Source organism: Chamaea fasciata, unplaced genomic scaffold (genome assembly GCF_029207755.1).
Source record: "Chamaea fasciata isolate MVZ Bird 193981 ecotype frontalis unplaced genomic scaffold, bChaFas1.0.hap1 SCAF_1, whole genome shotgun sequence".
NCBI lineage: Eukaryota > Metazoa > Chordata > Aves > Passeriformes > Sylviidae > Chamaea > Chamaea fasciata.
This window is the reverse complement of record NW_027094086.1, coordinates 110,893,277-110,912,320: the sequence shown is the minus strand read 5'-3', so window position 1 is coordinate 110,912,320 and position 19,044 is coordinate 110,893,277. Positions and strand designations below refer to the sequence as shown.

General features: G+C 50.4%; 1 protein-coding gene across 1 annotated transcript; it reads right to left on the bottom strand.

The window, feature by feature from the left end:
• Nucleotides 1–250: 250 nt before the first annotated feature.
• On the bottom strand, nt 251–18,440 carry GASK1A (golgi associated kinase 1A). The gene is made up of 5 exons (XM_066189876.1): nt 18,363–18,440; nt 7,203–8,015; nt 3,675–3,797; nt 3,304–3,407; nt 251–2,736 (listed from the first exon to the last, which is right to left on the bottom strand). The coding sequence occupies exons 1-5, from the start codon at nt 18,438–18,440 to the stop codon at nt 2,526–2,528; spliced, it is 1,329 nt and encodes a 442-aa protein (XP_066045973.1). The 3' UTR covers nt 251–2,525.
• Nucleotides 18,441–19,044: the final 604 nt, after the last annotated feature.

Sequence of the window (19,044 nt, the reverse complement as noted above, 5' to 3'; positions counted from 1 at the left end):
TTGATAGCTGGAGCAAACCAAACCCAACAAAACATGGTAAAGGCTGACTCAAGCAGTCCTCAGGATTCCTCTGAACAGCCATGACTGCTGTTCAGAGCCTGTGCTGGCTACATAGGCAAGCCCATGGAAAAATGGACTAATTAAAGAAGATTAATGATCAGTCTCAGCAAGATCTTGGCTTTTGCTTCACTCATTTATCCATACATGGCTCTTTGTTAAATCATGAGGGATTTTTATTCATGTGTATAACTGCTTACAGATGTTCCCACATGCGTTTAGCCAGCAAACTCACATTACAACCAAAGAAATGCAAAAAAAATACCTTGTGCAATGTTAAGGTCCAGCAGATGCAACCAGAGGCAAGGCAAAAGCTGCTGGTCCAGCTCAGCAATGTCCACAGCTTTGACCACTGCACAGAGCCCCCACCTGTCTCTTGATTCTCACTGAGAACTTGTCTTACATGGGAAGAAACCTCTCCTTTAATGAAATGTCTCACTTTAATGAGAAAAAGCAAGACTCTGACTGATGCTGTACATCATAACTTACGCTCCTGTTACCTCATAGTTTTTCCCAGCGTATTTTTTGGATTTAATTATGTTACATTTAATATCCTTTACTTTTACACAGCCATGCCTGGGCATGGCTTTTCATGGGACCCAGGATGAGTTATTTTGTCCTCTTTAAAGCTTACAAGCTAAGCTCACCTCCCAGTAATAAATCCCCATGATTCAGGCTTTAGCGGGGTTTCCATGACTGTCATCCATCTCATGGCACAGTAAATGGGGTGATAATTCACGGGGTGGAGAGAGTGCTGGGGGAAAGGCTCTCCCTGGCTAATTGGAGGGCAGGACTCCAGGAACAAGCTGATTGCACTTTGGATGATGCTGTGCCTGAGATGCTGAGTGCTGATGCTTCCTGAGAGCACTCGTGCTTGCTTGTTGATTCATGTCACCACCGTCTCACTTTATCCTCTCTTCAGCAAGAGGGAAAAAGGGGAAAAAAAGGTAATTGCCAGTGCTTATCAGCATGGGTGTTAAAGCATCCCCTTGCAGGCTCTCAAACTGACATTGTGCTGAGAAGGATGGAGCAGGGAAGGTATCCATACCCAGCTTTTCCTCTCCCACTGCATGTGTGGCCGTGTTCTCCAAAGCTATTGCAATGGGACAGCTGCACCATGGTGCAGCTCGGTATCCATGCCAGTTTCACTGCGCCTTTCCAAAGGCACAAGTGAACTGGAGTGCCTGAAGCATGGATGCTCTGCCTGTAACACTGGAGAAATGGAGGCCTTTTCAAAGCCTTCTGGTGGCGAACCATAAACCCACAGTCCTGGGAAACACACTGCCGGGAAAGATGGAGCCCATCCCTGCGTCTTTTTTCCTCCTGTTCATTTTGGTTTTGAATTATCTCTCAGCCCTGACACTTGAGGACCTGCCTAGCTGGGATGCTGCTGTTCTTCATCAGAGTGGGCTGCTGGGCAAGAGCCTGAGGGGTGACAGGAACGGGATGGGCTCTGCTGGAGGTGCCAGCATCCTCAGAAAGCATTTTGCACTTGACTGCCTTCTGCTAAAATAGCCTGGCATTTTTGTTAAAACTTATTTCTGCAAGCCTGGGGAAGAGTTACATGCAGTCATGCCTAAGAGAGGAGCCAGGAGTGCTTTTCAGAAGTGGGGTAGTTTTTCCTTTATTTCCCTGACAGTGAAGGGAAAGAGTGAACGAGAGATTTAAATCCTCAAATCTGACATTGAGAGCATTAGCAGCAGCCCAGGCCCACCAAGGCACATGCATGGATCACGGCACATGACACACAGCACATGGCTCTCACTGGGGATGGTACCATGGGCTACGTGAGGGCAGCTGCTGCCCAGTGCTGCTAAGCTCCAGGGTCCTGCCTAGTCTCAGCTTCAGGCAGTGGCTCACATTCACTTCCAGGCACACATCATCTCTTCTGCAGGGGGAAAGGCAGAGCTCAGCTCTAGTGTCTTGTCTTTGTTTAATCCACTTAGAAAGCTCCCCTCTGCTTTCCCCCTGACTCTCTGTCCAGGATGTTTTGGAAATAGTGAAAGCATCATCAAAAAGTCCAGTACAAGCCATGGAAAGGCTGCCAGTGGCTTCTTCCAGCGCTTCTTTAATACTTTCCAGGGTCCCTGTCAGCTGTTCAACTGTCCAAGCCTCCAGTTTTCATAGTTGCTGTGTGTGTGTTTGTGTGCGTGTCAGTAAAGGCACCCAAAACCCCTCACAGATATGCCCTTCCTTTGAAAATCCATGCTGAGACCATAACTTGATGACGGCTGCCTTTCCCAAGCAGCTGTGGGTTGTCTTAGGAGACATCTCCTCCCCGTCTTTCCTACTCCCTGTGATTCCATCTGCTTCTTCAGATCATCCTACGAGATGAGGGGAAACACCTCGTGGAGAGCCGAGCACCAGCTCAGAGCGCACCAGCACCACGGTCCATGCCGAGGGCATGAGGTACCTCCATGGCTGCTGGGACGGGCAAGGCAGGCACCGTGAGCCCGCCGGAGGCCAGTTCAGCACGGCGAGTCCTCAAACACCGTCAGGTTGTGCTGTTGGATATGGCGGAGCAGGATTTGTGCCCGCCTGTCAATGGTCCGGAGCAGCGGTCTCAGCCCCTCGGTGCCACCCTGGCTCTCCCAGAGCTCCCGGTCCAGGCGCAGGGACTCCAGCAGCAGGTTCTGCAATCTGCCCGTCTGCAGCGTGGCCACCGCCGCCGCTGGGAAGCTGCAGGGGAGGAGCAGAAGAGACAGGGAGGGAAAGGCTTATCCAGGGAAAGCTGAGCACAGAGGAAGGGAGCAGCGGGACACTCGAACAAAGATGCTTCAAGAGGAAATGCATGTCTACCCGGAAGAATGCAGGACAAGGAGCCTTCTACTTAAAACTCTACCCACGGTGAGCATGCGGGATAGCTCCATCAGACACAGATCCAAACAAATTCTGAATCAAGAGGCCTCTAGCATGCCAAAATGCCTCATGGGCAATGGCGCAAGAAATGCTGAAATACCTGATTATTCATTATTTTTGTGCAGCTGCCAGTTAAAGAGGGGCAACAGGCTTTGGAGCCTGCTATCAGCCACCCCGAGCAGAATAAAGAGTTAGTTTCAGGGCAGGGGCATGTGGGATGTTTTTGTGAGCCAAGCCGCCCACCCTGTTCTGGGTGGGAGATGGCCCTGATTCAGAGGGATGCCCCATCAGGGAGGCCAGGAGCAGCAAGAAGGTGAGCACACACAGGGCTGCTGGACATCCCCCGTGTGCCAGCTCAGCCCTCACCTGGCACGTGCACATTCCTACCTGTCTATGCCTTGCAGGAGCCTGAAGTTGAGCTTCTCCTCAGGGTGCTGTGGCCTGCCCGCGTTGTCGATGAACACCAGGCGGGATGGCGCGCTCCTCCGGACCTGCCAGCAGGATGGGAAGGAGAAGTTCACTCAGTGCAGGGTCACCACTGGGGGGGTTTAGGCTGCTTTTTAATGCAGTGAGAAAACCTGAGAGTATTTGGGGCAAAGCAGATGCCAACGTCTATATCCCTCCATGCCTGGGCATACCTCCCACCAGGGACCCAGCATCACCATGGGACCTACATTCCCTTTGCTACCACCTGGAAAGGCCTCCCAGGCACCCTCATGTTAGCCCCAGAGCAGCCCTTGGACAGCAGGGAGACATACCAGGATGTGGACCAAGACTAGCTCGGCTGGATTCCGGCACTTCTCATGGAGCATTTCCTCCACGCAGGGCTCAGAGGGATCAGGCTGAAACCCACAGCAGTAGCGGTCCAGGCGGTCATGAACCTGCAGGAGACATTTGAGGACCTTGGCAGGGACGTGCCTGGGATGGGGAGGTCCTGCTGTGAGCTGTTCTCGTACAGAGGCAAATAAAACACTTCTAGGGATCCTCAGGAGATGTGCTATGGAAAAGCTGCAGACACTGGTGAGTGAGAGGAAGGGAAGCACACATGCAAAACCCCTTTGGCACGAAGAAGGTGATGACAAAGGTGATGGTGACAGGCTTTTCTGATGGAGTTCAGATACCTGGTACCTCCACATTCTATATCTGCACAGAGCAAAGAGGTTGGGCTTCCAGCTGAAATGAAGTTGTACATGATGACGACTGAATTAAAAAACCCAACAAAGCACCCAAGGAAACCTAGAGTCTGAAACCTCAAAAAGAATTTATTTTTCCAAGTCCTGGTGTTTTGTATGATGGTTTCATCCGGTTCCTGTCACATATGCAACCTTTCACGCATCCCTACGGTAACCTGAGCAGCTCTCAATGGAAAGATGAATGGAAAAGTATTGGCAAGGGAAAAAGCAGTCTGTGCATATGCAGAGCAAGTCTGACATTTAAGTTGGGCCATGGTGACTTCTTTTAGCTACATTTGTGTTAATCATTTGCAGGTGCTGCTAAGGCTCCACATCGTCCAGGCTGTCAAACCTCCTGCTTCCCATCCCAGTTCCCTGCAGAAGCCCTGGAGCTGCTTGACAACTTCCAGTGTTTCCACACCCTTGGAGGAATGAAGGGCTTTTAAAAGACATAAATCTCTGTCAGAGCCGGCCTCAGTATTTATGGAGCTTCCTCAGCTTTCTCAGGAGCAGCTGGTACATCCTCTGGGGTGATTTGTGGGGCAGACAAGACCTCGTTGGTTGCCAACAGACCCCCCATGGCTGTGTGTTGACATGACCCTGTAGGGGAGCCACCCCACCTCCTCCTGATCTCCAGGCCTGTTTACAAAAAACCCCCATACATATATATGCTCCTTTAAATATATATGAAATATTTATAAAATATAAAATAAACATATTTTCTGGTTGCAGCATGAAAATGTCGGACTGGCTGATTTGCTTGGTATTGCCGGTGCCAGCCCAGGAGGCAGGGCTCGGGGTGCAGAGAGGCTCCTGGAGCCGCTGGGAGGGCTGGAGCAGATCTCAGGTGAGCCAGAAGGGATCTACAGGTGACAATGAGACAGAAGCCAAGGGAACCACAGTGGCTGCCTATTCTCTTTACGCTGGTAATTAGCACAAGTTACCAATTACTGGCTGTGCTTTGACAGAGAGTTCATTCCGAACCCAAACACTGACCAAGCGCTGGAGAAGATGCTGCAGGGAAACACAAATTGTGATCTCCATGGCCATTCCATTAATAACTCTTTGAGAAGAAGAATTAGTCCCACACTGGAGCCCCTTAAACCTCTCTGTTTCCTGAGGTTTATTGAAGCACTCAGGTCAGTATTTCTCCATTGGGAGACACTCCACTTAAAAATTGCTTGAGCATCTTGTCACAAAACACATGGAAACAGAACAAAATATCACATTTCCTCCACACATCTCCTCAGCCTGCCTACTGGAGAGCTCAGCACGCCAGTTCCTCTCACCTGCTATGTTATTTTGCAGGCTGCACAGAAGGTGAAGACAACCTGAGAGAACTTACAGAGACATTAAATAGGCTCAGTGCTCTACTCACCCACCCACGAGCACCTGTGAAACCAAGGTGGTGCTGAACCCACAGAGGTGTGAGGTGGAGGCAGATCTGGTGTCCAAGTGGAGCCCCAGGAGAGGGACCAGATGGCTGTGGAGATGCTGAGAGTACCCAGTTATGCTGACAAGCCCTCCTTCCCCTGGCCCTCCCCTGATTTTTGTATTAATTTCTTGTTTCCAGAACTTAAAGAGCTCTAATTCATGGGAATTTTGGTATTATTGCTAGAACATAAATACATGAGCCACACCTCCCATCCAAGCTCAAACACTACCAGAAGCTCACCTTCAGCCCCTCTTATGCCCATCCTGAGGCACCCCCTTGAAAGGTTTTTCCACTTCTGATTCAGCCTTGGGGGATGGATTCCCCTAAGTTTCCTTGCTCTCCCTCTGGCTGGGAAGAGGGTGTCCCAGGGCAGGGATGTGGCTGCAGAGTTGATTTGGTTTTGGTCCTCTTTAAAGTGCAGAACAAAGCCATCAGCAGCTGCCGCTTTTCTACCAGGTTCTGCATTTTGCCCCCAGTAAAACATTGCATGTAGTGGGGGGTTCCCTTATGGCAAATACCAAGATAAATCAACATAGAAAAAGCCCAGTTTTAAGAGCAATTGAAGAAAACTACCAAGATTTCAATGCCAATGTACAACAGGGCTCAAATCTCACAACTTCTTCCTCCTCAGCAAAGGTAAAGCCATTTCTGAAAGATGCTACTCCACTTCTATAAGATCCTCTTTATGTGACTTTTCTGCATAGAAGGATTCCATTAGAATTATTGAGGAGAACCTGTGGATTGCCCTTGAATTTATCATTGCACTGCTTCAGCCCTTGAGGAGAAGCTCTCCTTAGAACTAGATACTTTCTCCTGCAGTCTCAGCCTTTCCACTGCACTCAGCGGTATTTTGGCCTGGGGTGGGGAAGGGGAATGGTTAATCTTCTCATTTCCCTGGTTGTTTCAGCTAAAATATTTTCAAGCCCAGCCAGAACTGCTCCACCTCTGCCAGCTATAGCTGTAAAAAAAGAGCAAGAATAAGGAAAACATATTTTAGTAGTTTGGGGTTTTTTTTCTTTCTTCCCTATTTTTTTTTTAATTAATACTTGACCTTTCAGGCAGTTTTCTTCTGTCTGATAACCAGCCCCCAGGTGCCTAAACAGGCTTTCTTTTTCTCAACAGAAATCCCTTTTACCTCCTCACAGCTGCCCTCCAAGACCTGATAACTCTCTGGGATACTGTTGTAATCCCTTGTAGCAGCAGGGTATGATTTTCCAGACAGAAGATTAGGTGCTATTAATGCTGAGGAGGAGGAGGAAGGCAGTGCTGTGCAAGGCAGGGCTCCTTATTTCCAATGCCAGCAGCACATCCCTGAGTTGGATGCGATGGGGCTGATGCAAGACATGCTGCTTATCCCTAGGGATGCCCTAGGGATGTCTTTAGGGATGTCCCAAGCCTCTGCCAGCACTAAATGAACAGCTGAAAGCTCACCCACACTCACCGCAAGCTGCCTGTGTTTCCCCTGCACGTCCCAAACATGGACCATATTCAGGCCAAAATGCTTCTGGCACAAAGTTCTGCTGCTCCCCATCAGTTGATGAGTGAAAATACATCCCAAGAAACCACAGCCTATGTGAACCCTCAGAAGGAGACCATAGTCAGACAATACAGCTGCAGGTGCAGGAGAACCCAGGTGCCACAGCTGATGGGACAGGTGGCCTCAATCACCACAACCCTACCTGGAGAAGAAAGTCAAAGAGGGCCAGGCGGCTCCACTCGCTGTGTGGGATGCTGGAGCAGGGAGCATCCCTGGCCACCAGCATCGGTCTGCGTGGCCGCAGCATCTCCTGGTACTGCAGCCATCCCAGGGCACAGGAGTTCTGGTCATTGTTGGCATCCTCCAGGTGCTGGAGGTCAGGAGCCCACCAGATGATAGGGCGCGGGGCACCGTCGGTGTAGCTGTAGGGCAGGAGGCGGCTGGAGAAGCGCCGGGCCACGGCGGGCAGGCTGCGGTTCAGCCCCAGCACCCTGTCCAGGTGGAAGGCCAGCACCTCGTACAGGTCCCCGGGACGCTTGATGAGCCCACAGCGCCCATCCTGGCAGTCGTCTTCTGGGCTGGCTTGGGAGACATCCCCCTTGGCATCCCCCACAGCACGCAGCCCCACTCGCATGACTTGCCCATGGGCAGGGACACGGGTTTTGGAGACCACCTGCCCCCTGGACAGCAGCCACATCTTCTGGAGGTCGTCAGCAGAGAGCCATGGGGGAGTGTTGCTCTCCACCCCCTGCTGCCTCCTGCTCTGGCCAGGGGCCTGCTCCTGCCGCAGGTGAGTGCGGGGCACAGGGAGCCTTCTTCTGGAGGCCTGTCCTCCAGACAGAGGGGCAGCCACCTCCCTCGGGGGCCCTGGGGGAGACAAGGCTGGCTGTGGGAGCAGGGAGTGGTGCGGTGGTGGGGGCAGGTGGATGAGAGCCAGCAGAGCCAGGGCCAGCAGCACCCCGACAGCTGCAGGGGCTGGGGGCTTCATCCCCGTCCTTCGCCACGGTCGCTGGGCCTGCGGGGACAGAAAGGTGGAATGATACTGGAGAGTTACTGCAGGCAGAGTCCTCAGTAGGGTTTGCTTCAGAGAAGCAGCCCCTCTGCTTGTGTGATCGCTGCAAGAGGTGTTCCACAGCACTGCAGCAGGACGGTTATGGCTGGTGCCATGATTTATGCCAGAAATTAGCTGCAGTCCCTTCAGAAGCAGATCAGAGCAAGGGCTCACTCCCCACACAGAGCTTGCCATATCTGCAGTGCTGAGGTACAGGATGACCTTATGGGCAATGAACTTTTCATGGTCAAATATTTTGCATTAAAGACTCAAGAAATGAAATGGGAAAAAAAAAAAACAAAACCAAAAAAACCAAACCAGAGCAAATTCCTGTCTAGATGTAAACACTTTCCAGTTCCTAAGAGGTTTTATTTTTCAGACCTTACTCTGAGCACCCTCACTGGTTCCTATTCTGGTTGCACACTGAACCCATAACTTGGATATCTCAATGTGTGCTGAGACAACGATTCTGGAGCTCTGCCCATCACTGTACCTGGCAAAAGCAAGGCAGTTCCAAGTGTCAGTGAAGATCTGTGACTGGCTATGTTTTAATAAAAAGGGTTCAAACTCCTGGAGGGCAGGAACACCTCTCCTATGAAGAGAAGCTGAAAGAATTGGGGCTGTTCAGACTGGAGAAGGCTCTGGGGAGAACTTACTTTAGCCTTCCTGTGCCTAAAGGGAGCTGTGCCTACAAGAGAGCAGGAGAAGGATTTTTTACAAGGATGTGGAGTGACAGGACAAGGAAAAAGGACTTTAAACTGAAAGAGAGGTTTGGATTGGATATTAGGAAAAAAATCTTAACTGTGTGAGTGTTGAGGCATTGGAACAGGTTGCTCAGATAAGCTGTGGAGGCCCCAACCCTGCAGTGTTCCAGGCAGGACTGGATCAAACTCAGAGCAACCTGGTCTAGTGGAAAGTGTCCTTGCCCATGACGGGTGGGTTCAAATTAGATATCTTAAAGGTTCACTCCAACCCAAATCCGTCTATGACTCCATGATACAATCTATGCTGTATGTATTGCTATATGTATGCTATATTCCTAAAGTATTCTGATTCCCAGCACTAAGGAACTGCCTTTAAACAGCTGGGGCTGCCCTAAGCACAGGATATTCCCATTTAGGTTGAGGTAGAGGGCAGTGGTGGGGCAGCACTGTGACACTCCAAGCCAATCCAGTCCCTGGACCATGCTGCACCCATGCCTCATTCATTCGGGTTTGGGCAGCCTCACACACTTCAGGAGGTTGGAGCCACAAAAAGCACCTTGGCACCGTTTCTCTGCTTTCAGCAGGCATTTCCAAGCAGCTCAAACCCACATTGGAAGTCAAGGCGATGGTCAAGTGGATACATTTTTTTCCAATTATTTATTTTGGCAGCACAAGCATATCCATGGCAGACACAGCAGGACAATATATTGCCAAAGAAGGGATAAAAGACTGTTTATAAGAGGAAAAGCTTGAGAAAAAGAGCTAAAAAGCTGGGGAGGTGAGAGCCAGCAGCCAGAATTACTTCCAGAAAGCAGCTGGGCAAGCAAAAGCATTTCTAACCCTGGGGCTTTAGGACCACAGGCTCCCACTGACCACAGGGACCCACCACCAGCACAGCTCCTGCCTAACGAGCAGCTGCCCCAGGTGACCCCAGTGCATGAGCCTGTGAGCTAACACAGCCCTATCCTGAAATCCACCAGGTTTCATGTCCTCAGTGTGGGAAGACTGCTTCAGACAGCCCCCTGGTGAGGGGCCACATCCCTTGCAAAGACACTACATCTGCTGAGGTGGGTAAGGGGAGTCACCAACTTGCTAGCCTCAACCATAGGGGTGTTCCTTCCATGCCTCCCTTTCAAGGGCTGAGCAGATTTAATGCTGTTTATAAGAGCTATTGATGGTGCACTTGGAGTGATTCAGCTTTATAGCTCTCACTTAATTGCATCTCTCCCAGAAATACAATGAAGTGCAGCAAAATATATCTGCTGGGCCGAATCCTTTTTTCAGACAGAGTTACACCACCTGGCAGAGGTTTACACCAGCCTCAGCCAGGAACCAGGGGCTGTCTGGTACAGGGCTTTGGGACCTGCCAGGGGACCTCTGCTTTATCTCTTCCCAGAGTGGAAAGGACCTAGTCCAGGGTGAGACTGTCCAGAGAGGGACGTCCTGTCCTAGATCACCAGCAGGGTGATTCAAGTTTTGGCATTAAGTGTCCCAGGCATCAAACTACATACTAAATCATTGTCTTAGGTGCCTTTCTGGGGAGGGGATGAGCATGAGCACCCCTAAGCACCCTGAGAGGCAGCAGGACTTCTGTCAAGGTTGTGATGCCTCCCCAGCTCTCTCCCACTTGGATGGGATAATGAATTGCTGTGAAACCACAGCCAATGCCAAGTGACACAGGCAACAACCAAGTTCAGCAACTCAAAACCCCCATGCCCCGGATTTCAAGCAAATTCTGCAGAGTGCAGTCACATATTCTTTCCCAAACACCTGCAATCCATGTCTGGCCTCCTGAGCAAGAGTTTAGGGGAGGTGCAATATCTAAATCTTAGTTTAACCTTAGTAAAATAAGTCTGGCATATAAAGGGCTGATCCTGGTATCCTGATACCCATATTCCTTTCAGATCATCACTGTAAGTGCCGAATAATCTGCTCCTCTGGCCTCAAAGTATGCTGAATTAGCAGCAGTGATATCTATGGAAACAATCCCAAACGATAGGGCTATCTGTAAATCTCAGTATTCCTATCTGAATCCAGCCAAGTCCCTTCAATCTGTGCTTTCTTGGGTATTTTTTCCCAGCACCTCCCCTGTCCCACCCTTCTGGAGAGACACAGCCTATCCCACTCAGACCAAAACCCCTCGTAACCCTTTTCTTCAGCACGGAGGGTTTTCAGGGGGATTGTTTTTGTTATCCAGCTGATAATAACCCTCTGGTTGCTTATACTATCTCTGGGTATCTAAAAAGCCTGTCTGCCAAAATTTCAGTATCCTGGGGTGGGAACGCATGTGGGAGCCACATGGAGAATCTTCGAAACACTGCAGGAAAAATCCTTTTTAACCCACAGCCGGAGAACAGAGTATGCCAAATGGATGGCAACGATTGCTGGGTTTTTAATGTCAAGTCAGTTTACAGTCCAAGTGGTTAAGGAATCACTATTGTCCAAACCCACTTTGTCTTTCTTGTCAGTGAGCTCGGATTTGGGCATCACAGGTTAGAGCCCCATTGCTTTCCCACCCTGAACTTGAAACCCTGGGCTGTGAAGTTGGGCAAGGGCCAGTGCAGGCTCCCTTTCCCAGGGCCTTTCAGGGTTTCCCTGCTACATCAACAACAAATAAGAAACAAAAAAGGTGCAAATACAGCCACTGTGTTATTTCTGGTGGTTGATATGACAAATTTAATAATAACCTTGGTGACAAAACATGGCAGAAATAATACTGTATTTACAAGCCCTGGGTAAATACTTTTCCAAAGAGTCTTTCTCTTAGCCCATGCTGGAAAAAAATGCTGCAGTTTAAGCTATGGCTTTGATTCAGCCTGAAATGCAAACCATACGTACAGCTCTGCTTTGCCAGGCTGACATACTGACAGTACAGCATGTCTTTGCCAGAAATTAGGTCCTTTTCCCAGCAGGCAAAATCCATAAAAAGGCTTAAGAGAGGTACTACTTGTTCCAAGATGCCAATAAGTAAATAATATATATTCTCACTCATCAGAGGGACATACAGCACAGCCCAGGGTCTGAAGGCACAGTGGAGAGCTGTACAGCTTTGATGCTAGAAGATAAAACTTTCTAAGTCTTGCTGGGGGTGAGGTGGGGGAGGGTTATCCTTGACATTGTATTCCCAGGACGCTTGAACCTTGGCAGAATTTGAAGCAGAGAAGCCTGTTTTCAATTTCTTTTCAAAGTGCATCAAATTGGCTTTGTTGAGGTTGAAAGAAAAGAAAAACAAACCCCAAACTTCATTATCCAAGAATGTAAGAAACAGCCCTGAGACTAGAAAGATGCCACGGAAATACGTGGCTGTTGAAAACTGGATTGATTCCTGCTTTCCTCTGGCATTTAAGAGTCCTCCCGCCCCTGCACCGGCACTGCAACCCACTATCCCAAAGAGGTGCCCAAAGGAGCCAGGATGGCTCAGCCATGGCCATGTCACTCTTGGCCCCCTGCCTGCCCTAGACTCCCAAGCTCAGAGGTCTTTGCCAAAGGCAACCTGCTGATGCTGATGAGCAGGTTAGACGCAGGCTCGTGCATTTGTCTGGGTGCATTCTGCATGGGGGGTGCAATGCACAGGGCTGTGCTCACCCTCCCAGCTCTGTGCTCCCTGCCCGCCCAATGAACCGCAAAACCGCCTGGGCAGCAGGAGGTGCAGCCTGCCGTGACCAATTTTAACAAAGACTGCTTGGAAAACAAGTGGGAAACCTTCTCTGCCTGCCCCCCACCTCTGGGAATGTCTCCAGAGCTTTGCACCCACACACGGTGCTCACAGCAGCTCCCAGTGCAATGGGAGAGCAGGCATGTCAATCTGGGATTGGATCAGCCTCTTCTTTTTCATATTGTGCAGGAGGTTTTCTTGGTTTGTTAAGGGCACAGCATGTGAACTGGAGACCCATAACCGTGCTGAGGACATGGAAGGAGACAAAACCTCTCCATCCCCAGAGTGACTCTGGGTAAGTCTGAGCAGAAGGAAATGCTTGGCAGTGTCCGTCGGCCATCATTCAAGTGCCTAAGTGCCTTCCTATATTATCTTGCTCAGGGAAGATAGATGGCTGGCAGAGTGGGAATTTACTAAAGACAGCTATTAAATGATGATTGCCAGTCCCAAAGGTAGTTCTGGCTCAGAGTGGCTCCCCAGGAGCGCAGGTCTGCTGTGTTCCCCCAGCACATGGGGACAGCCTCACCAACACTCACATTGCCATGGGGCATGAAGAATAAGACAGCCCCTCATCTGGCCTCATGATCCATCAAAATGACTGAAATTCCTAGCAGACCCACACCAGCTTTTGTCTGGGTTTTTTCCCTGAAGAGATGAAAGTTTTTTTCCTCAAAAATGCCCTTCCAGAGGGGAGAACCATGAGCCTACTATATTTTGGCACTCTGCAGACACCCTGAAGACCATCCTGCTTGGTTACAGGACAGGGATGTGGGAGGTAGGCCATGCCTGTCTGCTCAAGGTGCTCATCTAGCCCCATTCCTCCAGCCCCAGCTCAAGCAAGGCACTGAAAAGGTGGAAAAGAGGATTGCTCCCATAAATCCTATGAAACGGAGTCACAGCAAACATTGGGTCAGCTGAAGCTGGGGAAATGGAAATGTGACACATCACCACATGGTGCTGGGTCCTTCCCTGCAGAATCAGCAAAGTCCTCAGAGCTGGCACACAAACCTCCCCACCAACATGTCCAAAAACAAAACAGAAAATGACTGAGTTAAATTGCCTAGGATGAAACCTTAAAACATGCTGTACTTTGCTAAATTTTGGACAGTCGGCAAAGTTTCTGGGATCATTCATAGCCTCAGTGTGAGACAAGTGTGCTTTGCACTAGCAGAGGGCAGCACTCTGGCAGCAGCATAAACAGATGGAACAGTGTTGGCACCATTCAGTCTAAGCACTGACATCAAAGGGATGGTGCCAACACACCACCTTTAACTCAAATAGTGTTGCCTTCACAATTCTTCCCAGTTATCACTATGGCCTTGGGGCACCAAATTATAAAAACCTGGAAACCTTCGAGCTCCACATCCTCTCTCTAGTGATAACCTGGCATGTCCTTGGCTCCAGGCCCTGCATCAGCCCCTCCAGCATTTTGCTTCCCAGGGATGAAATGTCCTGTTTCTTCCTCTAAACCTTCCACCCAGACTGACTGTTTCTGGTTTTTGGGAGGCTTCTCGCCCTGGAGATTCTTCTCTGCACAGCCATAGGCTGAGTACAGCCCCTTCTCACACATCCATCATCCAAAGGACCATTTTGAACAAAATCTTCGGCCATAGCTGTAAACTGCTCTGTTTAACAGCTCTATTCCCATTGCACTGTCTGCCCCCAGTTGACTTATGTGCCAAAGAAGTACAGCAGAAACACAGGCTTGCAAACTCCTTGCCCCTCTCCAGGAGTAGCTTACAAGAGTAGCAAGACCCCCAGCACCCCAAATGTCCTGTTCAGTATCTCTGAAGAAGGAAGACCTGGAGCAGGAGACAGAGGACACACCTTGAAGGAAACAGATGGCCAGCACCTGGCTGGAGGACACCACACCATGGGGTACAGCTGATGCAGTCAAGGTCAGGGCTGCTGCTTGGGGGACCCAGAGGGGACACACACCTTGTCCTGCACCTGGTGTGGACTAAAGCCCCGCAGGATACCAGCAGGGACTTGCTTGTCCTGTGATGACACTGTCCTTACCCCAAAATCATGTGATTTTCACTGAGCAAAAGGAAAGATTCATAATTCTCCTCACGCCCATTGTGTAAATCTCAGCTTGCAGACAGATAATAGTCAGCTCTGTGTGGGATGGACAGGGAATTTTTCATCCTGGTGCTATGTACACTGCAGCTCAGGACCACTCTAGTTTAATCCCAGAAGTCAACAAAAAGCACCACAAAAATAAACAGACTCCAGGATGCCACACTTCTGCTTAAAGTAAGCAAACTAAAAGCTTTCAGATGCCTTATCTTTCTCCTATTTAAGTTCAGAGTCAGGGCTTTTACTGCAGATTCTTGCACTTAGCTGGATCTTCTACTTCTTGGAGACACATCTCCCAAGAGATTGACGTCAGTCTTTCAGGACACGTCACTGAGATGCACAGGTCTGCTGTCTTTCCCATGTGCAAACATCTCCCTTACTTTTCACCACTAAAAGTGATATCAATCTGCACCCAAATCATCCAGATCACTGAGGACCTGAAACAGCACCCTCTGTTCACAGTGAGGACCTGGGTAGCCCTGAATGCACGACTCTCCTGCTATTCTCACGGGACAAGGGAGGTCCTCCTCATCTTCCCTCGTCTCCCTCTGCTCATTCCCCTAATATAACCCTCACACTTACATGAGAGCAGCACAACCTAGAAATTCCTGGCAGGGATGTCAGGGAGGGAAGGCAGCACTTTTGGGAGGCTGTTGCTCCCTCACTCCACCACTGCCGTGCAGGCTCCTGCCAGGTTTCCCTTTTCCCCCTCCCCTCGTCCCAGTTTCCCGGACAGCCTGTTGCACTCAGCTCCATAAGTTTTTAGAGCAGCTTTCCCATCTGCCTGCTGAACCAGCAAGTAGGGGGCCCCTTCCCCAGTGAAACAGATGTGGCTTGCCTTTGTGCAACATCTGCGCCTCATGCCCTGCTCATTTTGAACAGTCTTGCCTTTGTTTCTGAGGGCTTGTACGGGGATGCTTTGGAGGAGGGCAGCAGCCTGTGGCCCGTGGGCTGGACTCCTTCCCTTCAAGTCCCACACACAAACTGCCTCCAACCCTGAGTTTCTTCTGGGGAAGAAGAATATGCTTTGTTCCTGCGGCATTCTGGAACTGACAGTCCTGCTCCTCAGCAGGTTCCAGCCACAGACCATAGCTTCGGAGCCGACTCCTTTGGGATTTCCAAACCCAGGGATGTAAGAACTGGAATTTGGGAACCCTTCCTCACAACTCCCCTCACCCTGGTAGCTTCTCTTGCTGCACCTCAGGGCTGCTCCCCAGCTCTGGTTTGGCATCCCCAGAGGGCTGTGCTGTGCTGCTGCAGCTGCTCTGCACATAACAGAGGCAAAGAGCGGAGGTGCTAGAAAGCCATGTCCCTCTTGCGTATGTTCTGGGCTGTATTTAATATGGGGAGGAATACATTACAATAAAATCACATTTTATTTCCTCCTGCTCTTGATGAGTTTGCCAATCCTGCTTGTGAGTGCCTGGAATGCTGTTAAAACTCTCACATATTTTGGCATTTGGTACAGTTTTATTTATTTTACCAGGGGTCATGTTTTTTCTGTATTTTGGGGAGGAGGCATTTTGACCCATATATTTTCAGTTTTCGTTTCTAACTGGTGGACCAGCACCAGGGAGCAGGAATGCTTGCTTGGTGCCCACTGGGGGCTCACAAACCCCTCTTTGGGGTGTTGGCAAGGAGTAGCACTGGATTCCCTTGTTGGAGTTTCAGTGTAGGTTGTCCAAGTCAGACAGTTGGGTTTCCCTGAGCTGACTGTCAGGTTTTTTACCTTCCTGGAGTGCAGAAAAGTGCATTCGTGGGATTCCAAAGGGGAGGGAGAAGGAGGAGGACAGCGGGGCCTTTCAGCCCTCTGGGCCTTCTTCAAAACAGAATTGTTCATACCAGCCCTGGCCTCAGCTGCAGAAAGGTAACCCTATTCTCCTCCTGTTAAGCCATTACATCTGAAAGAGAAAAAAAGGGGAAGAAAACTGCTTTCCACTTGGCTCTGAGTGCTGCCTGTGTCCTGCACACCCCAATCTGGGCAAAGCCTCCTGGCAGACACCCCTGCTTCTTCTCCTAGCAAAATCCATGGGGTGAGCAAGAAAAGCAAATGTGGCACGAGCACTAGTGCAGCCAGGCTCACAGAAAAGGGGGTTTTCCTTCAGGGCAAGGCAAGTAGCTGCAGGTGGACTGGAGTTACTGAGCCCTGGAAATGGAAGGGGTAATTGAAGCATCTGGAATCTATGGTAGAGGATTAATACAGTGTAATCAGCCCCTCGTATTTAGACTGCCTCATACTAGGCAAACAACAGCAACTGGAAACTCCTTGCTGGCAGATTTTGAAGCCAGAAGAAAGAAGATGTTTCTGTGATGCAGTCATCCCCCAGCACTCTCTGCTGCGGCAGGTCGGGCATGTGCAGCGGCCAGATCCAACAAGGAGCCGGCTGCAGCCGTGCTCTCCATACCAACAGGGGAGCTCACAGCTGGCATCCCTCTGGCTTCCTGCAAGAGGTCACCCTCCCGGTGGTTTTGAAAGGAGTCAAAAATCATCTTGAGCATTTTGTTTGGGGTTTTGCTGCATATGAAGCAACAAGATGATCAGCTGGGGGCATAGCCTGGATTTATTCCTCAAAACCACCACTGCCCTGCCTACAGGTGCCCAGAGCAAACCCAGATTATGGGCAAAATCAAAGCAGTCAATGCAGGAGCTCACAAAGGGGAAAGGACTGCAGAAGCAGACCTTCCCTTGCCAAGCCAAAATGGAAATCCTGGCAAAAAGTGAATACCCCACTCTCACATGGGAAACTACACCAGGTACCTGGCTCAGGCTGCACAGGCTTTGAAAGGCATCATAGTGAAGGCTTGTACAGAAAACCGTTACTGCAGACAAAAGGCTGCTATGAGGAGAGTAGCTTTGCTTTTCCCTTTTACAGGGAGGAGTTATCTCCAAACCCAAAACGGGTAACATGAGCTCCAGTCTTGTCATTTTTTCCTGCTGCTGAAGTTCATTAAGAAATCCAAAGCAGCCTTTGCAAACTGTAGGAAAGTGTAAAGCATGACACAAGTGTCCCACATACACAAACACACACTCCAGTGAAGGCTGGCACAGCAGCATTGTCCCCAGAGATGCCCCGAGTCATCAGCACACTCTTGAGGACATAAAAATGCTTCAGTAACACAAATGACCAGTTTCTGGCAGCAGCACCAGGCATCTCCTCAGCTCATCCATCACAGGTTTGCAATCCCTGCCCAACACAAGCTTGGCAAGGGCTGAGGTGGCGAAGCAGGGACAGAGCCCTTCGCCCCAGTGGGCCAGGGGATAATGCAAACTCCCTGCCATGACACTCCCCCCCCTCTCCTCTGGTGGGCCAGGGGTAACGGGACACGAGGGTCCATCCCAGCTCAGCTGATGTGTGCCTGCTCAGATGGGTCTGCCAAGGGATGTTCCAAACTGAAGCACTAAAACTTGATGACATGAAACACCACCCTAAGGTTTGGAATATGCTACAGATGTGGATAAACCTTCTGATGCTGAGGAAGCACAACATTTCTTGAGAGGGACGTGAAGTTTTCCCTTGCCAAACTGGCCAATTTTGTGGCTTTTTGATGGAAGTGCTGCGCTTTGTCTGGAACAAACAGAAAGCACAGAGCGGCTCTTCGTGATCTCTATCTGCACTTCGATGGCTACACCCCACGCTGCTCGCCTGCCTGAAGCAGTGCCACCTGGCCACTTAAAGGAGGTGGGTTTTGGCTGAGAGAGTGTAATCACCCCCTGGCTGACAGCAGTGCTTTAGCCGCAGCAGCCCCAGGCGCTGCCTTCAGGGACACCCTGACAATCTGCTCTGTCCATCCCTAGCGCATTCTTACAATCAGCTTGGTCCGTCCCTAATGCTTTTAAGGACAGAAAAGTGCTGTAGTGGTTCCCTGCCTCACCATGCTCTGACCCTCCGAGTGGTCCCGCACAAGCTGCCCCCAGGATGGAGACACCCAGGACACGCCGTTGTACCTCATCCCATGGGGCAAACCCAGCATTGCTTCCCGCTATCAGCTCAGCAAGGAAACCCCTAAATCCTACCATGTCTCGCAGCAGCAGCAGCCGGCGCACTCCTCCTCATGTGCTTCCACCGCCTGTGAGCGACACGGCACACGGTCACCTCCTCAGTCGGGTGCCGGCCGCCCGTGGCACTTCCATGCAACACCAGGAACCCACACAGAACACACACACAAAAAATTTAAAATAGCAATGAGAAAAAAATATATCCAGCAACTAATCAGCCCCGCTTCCTCTCCCCAGGCCATTAATCACAGCCGGGGGTTGTCACCCAGGGGTGCCCCGCCGGGCTGTCCACAGCTCCTGCTGCCCAGTTCTGCACTCCAGGGGCTGCTGGGCTCCTGTCACCACACGCCAGCGGGTGCCTCCGTTTCCCCCTGGGCGGAGGACACCCTTCAAACTTCAGCTGTGAGTTTTCAAACTCTGCCTCATCCCAGACCCACCTCCCTGTGGGGAGGGGAGTGGAGAGGCTGGGAAGGGGGGAACAGGCGTTTGAAAAGTCTCTTTTTCACAATAAAAGCCCTTCTTGTTGCTTTTTTTCTGGTTTGTTTTTTTCTTCTTTTT

Bases quoted from the DNA above. Each gene is read 5' to 3' on its own strand.
- GASK1A (XM_066189876.1), bottom strand. From the start codon at position 18,440: ATGAGGTACAACGGCGTGTCCTGGGTGTCTCCATCCTGGGGGCAGCTT. The intron at 8,016-18,362 runs GTGAGGCAGGGA...CTGTCCCCGCAG, and splicing joins ACTCGGAGGGTCAGAGCATG to GCCCAGCGACCGTGGCGAAG. The intron at 3,408-3,674 runs GTATGTCTCCCT...TCCTGCTGGCAG, and splicing joins TAGTCTTGGTCCACATCCTG to GTCCGGAGGAGCGCGCCATC.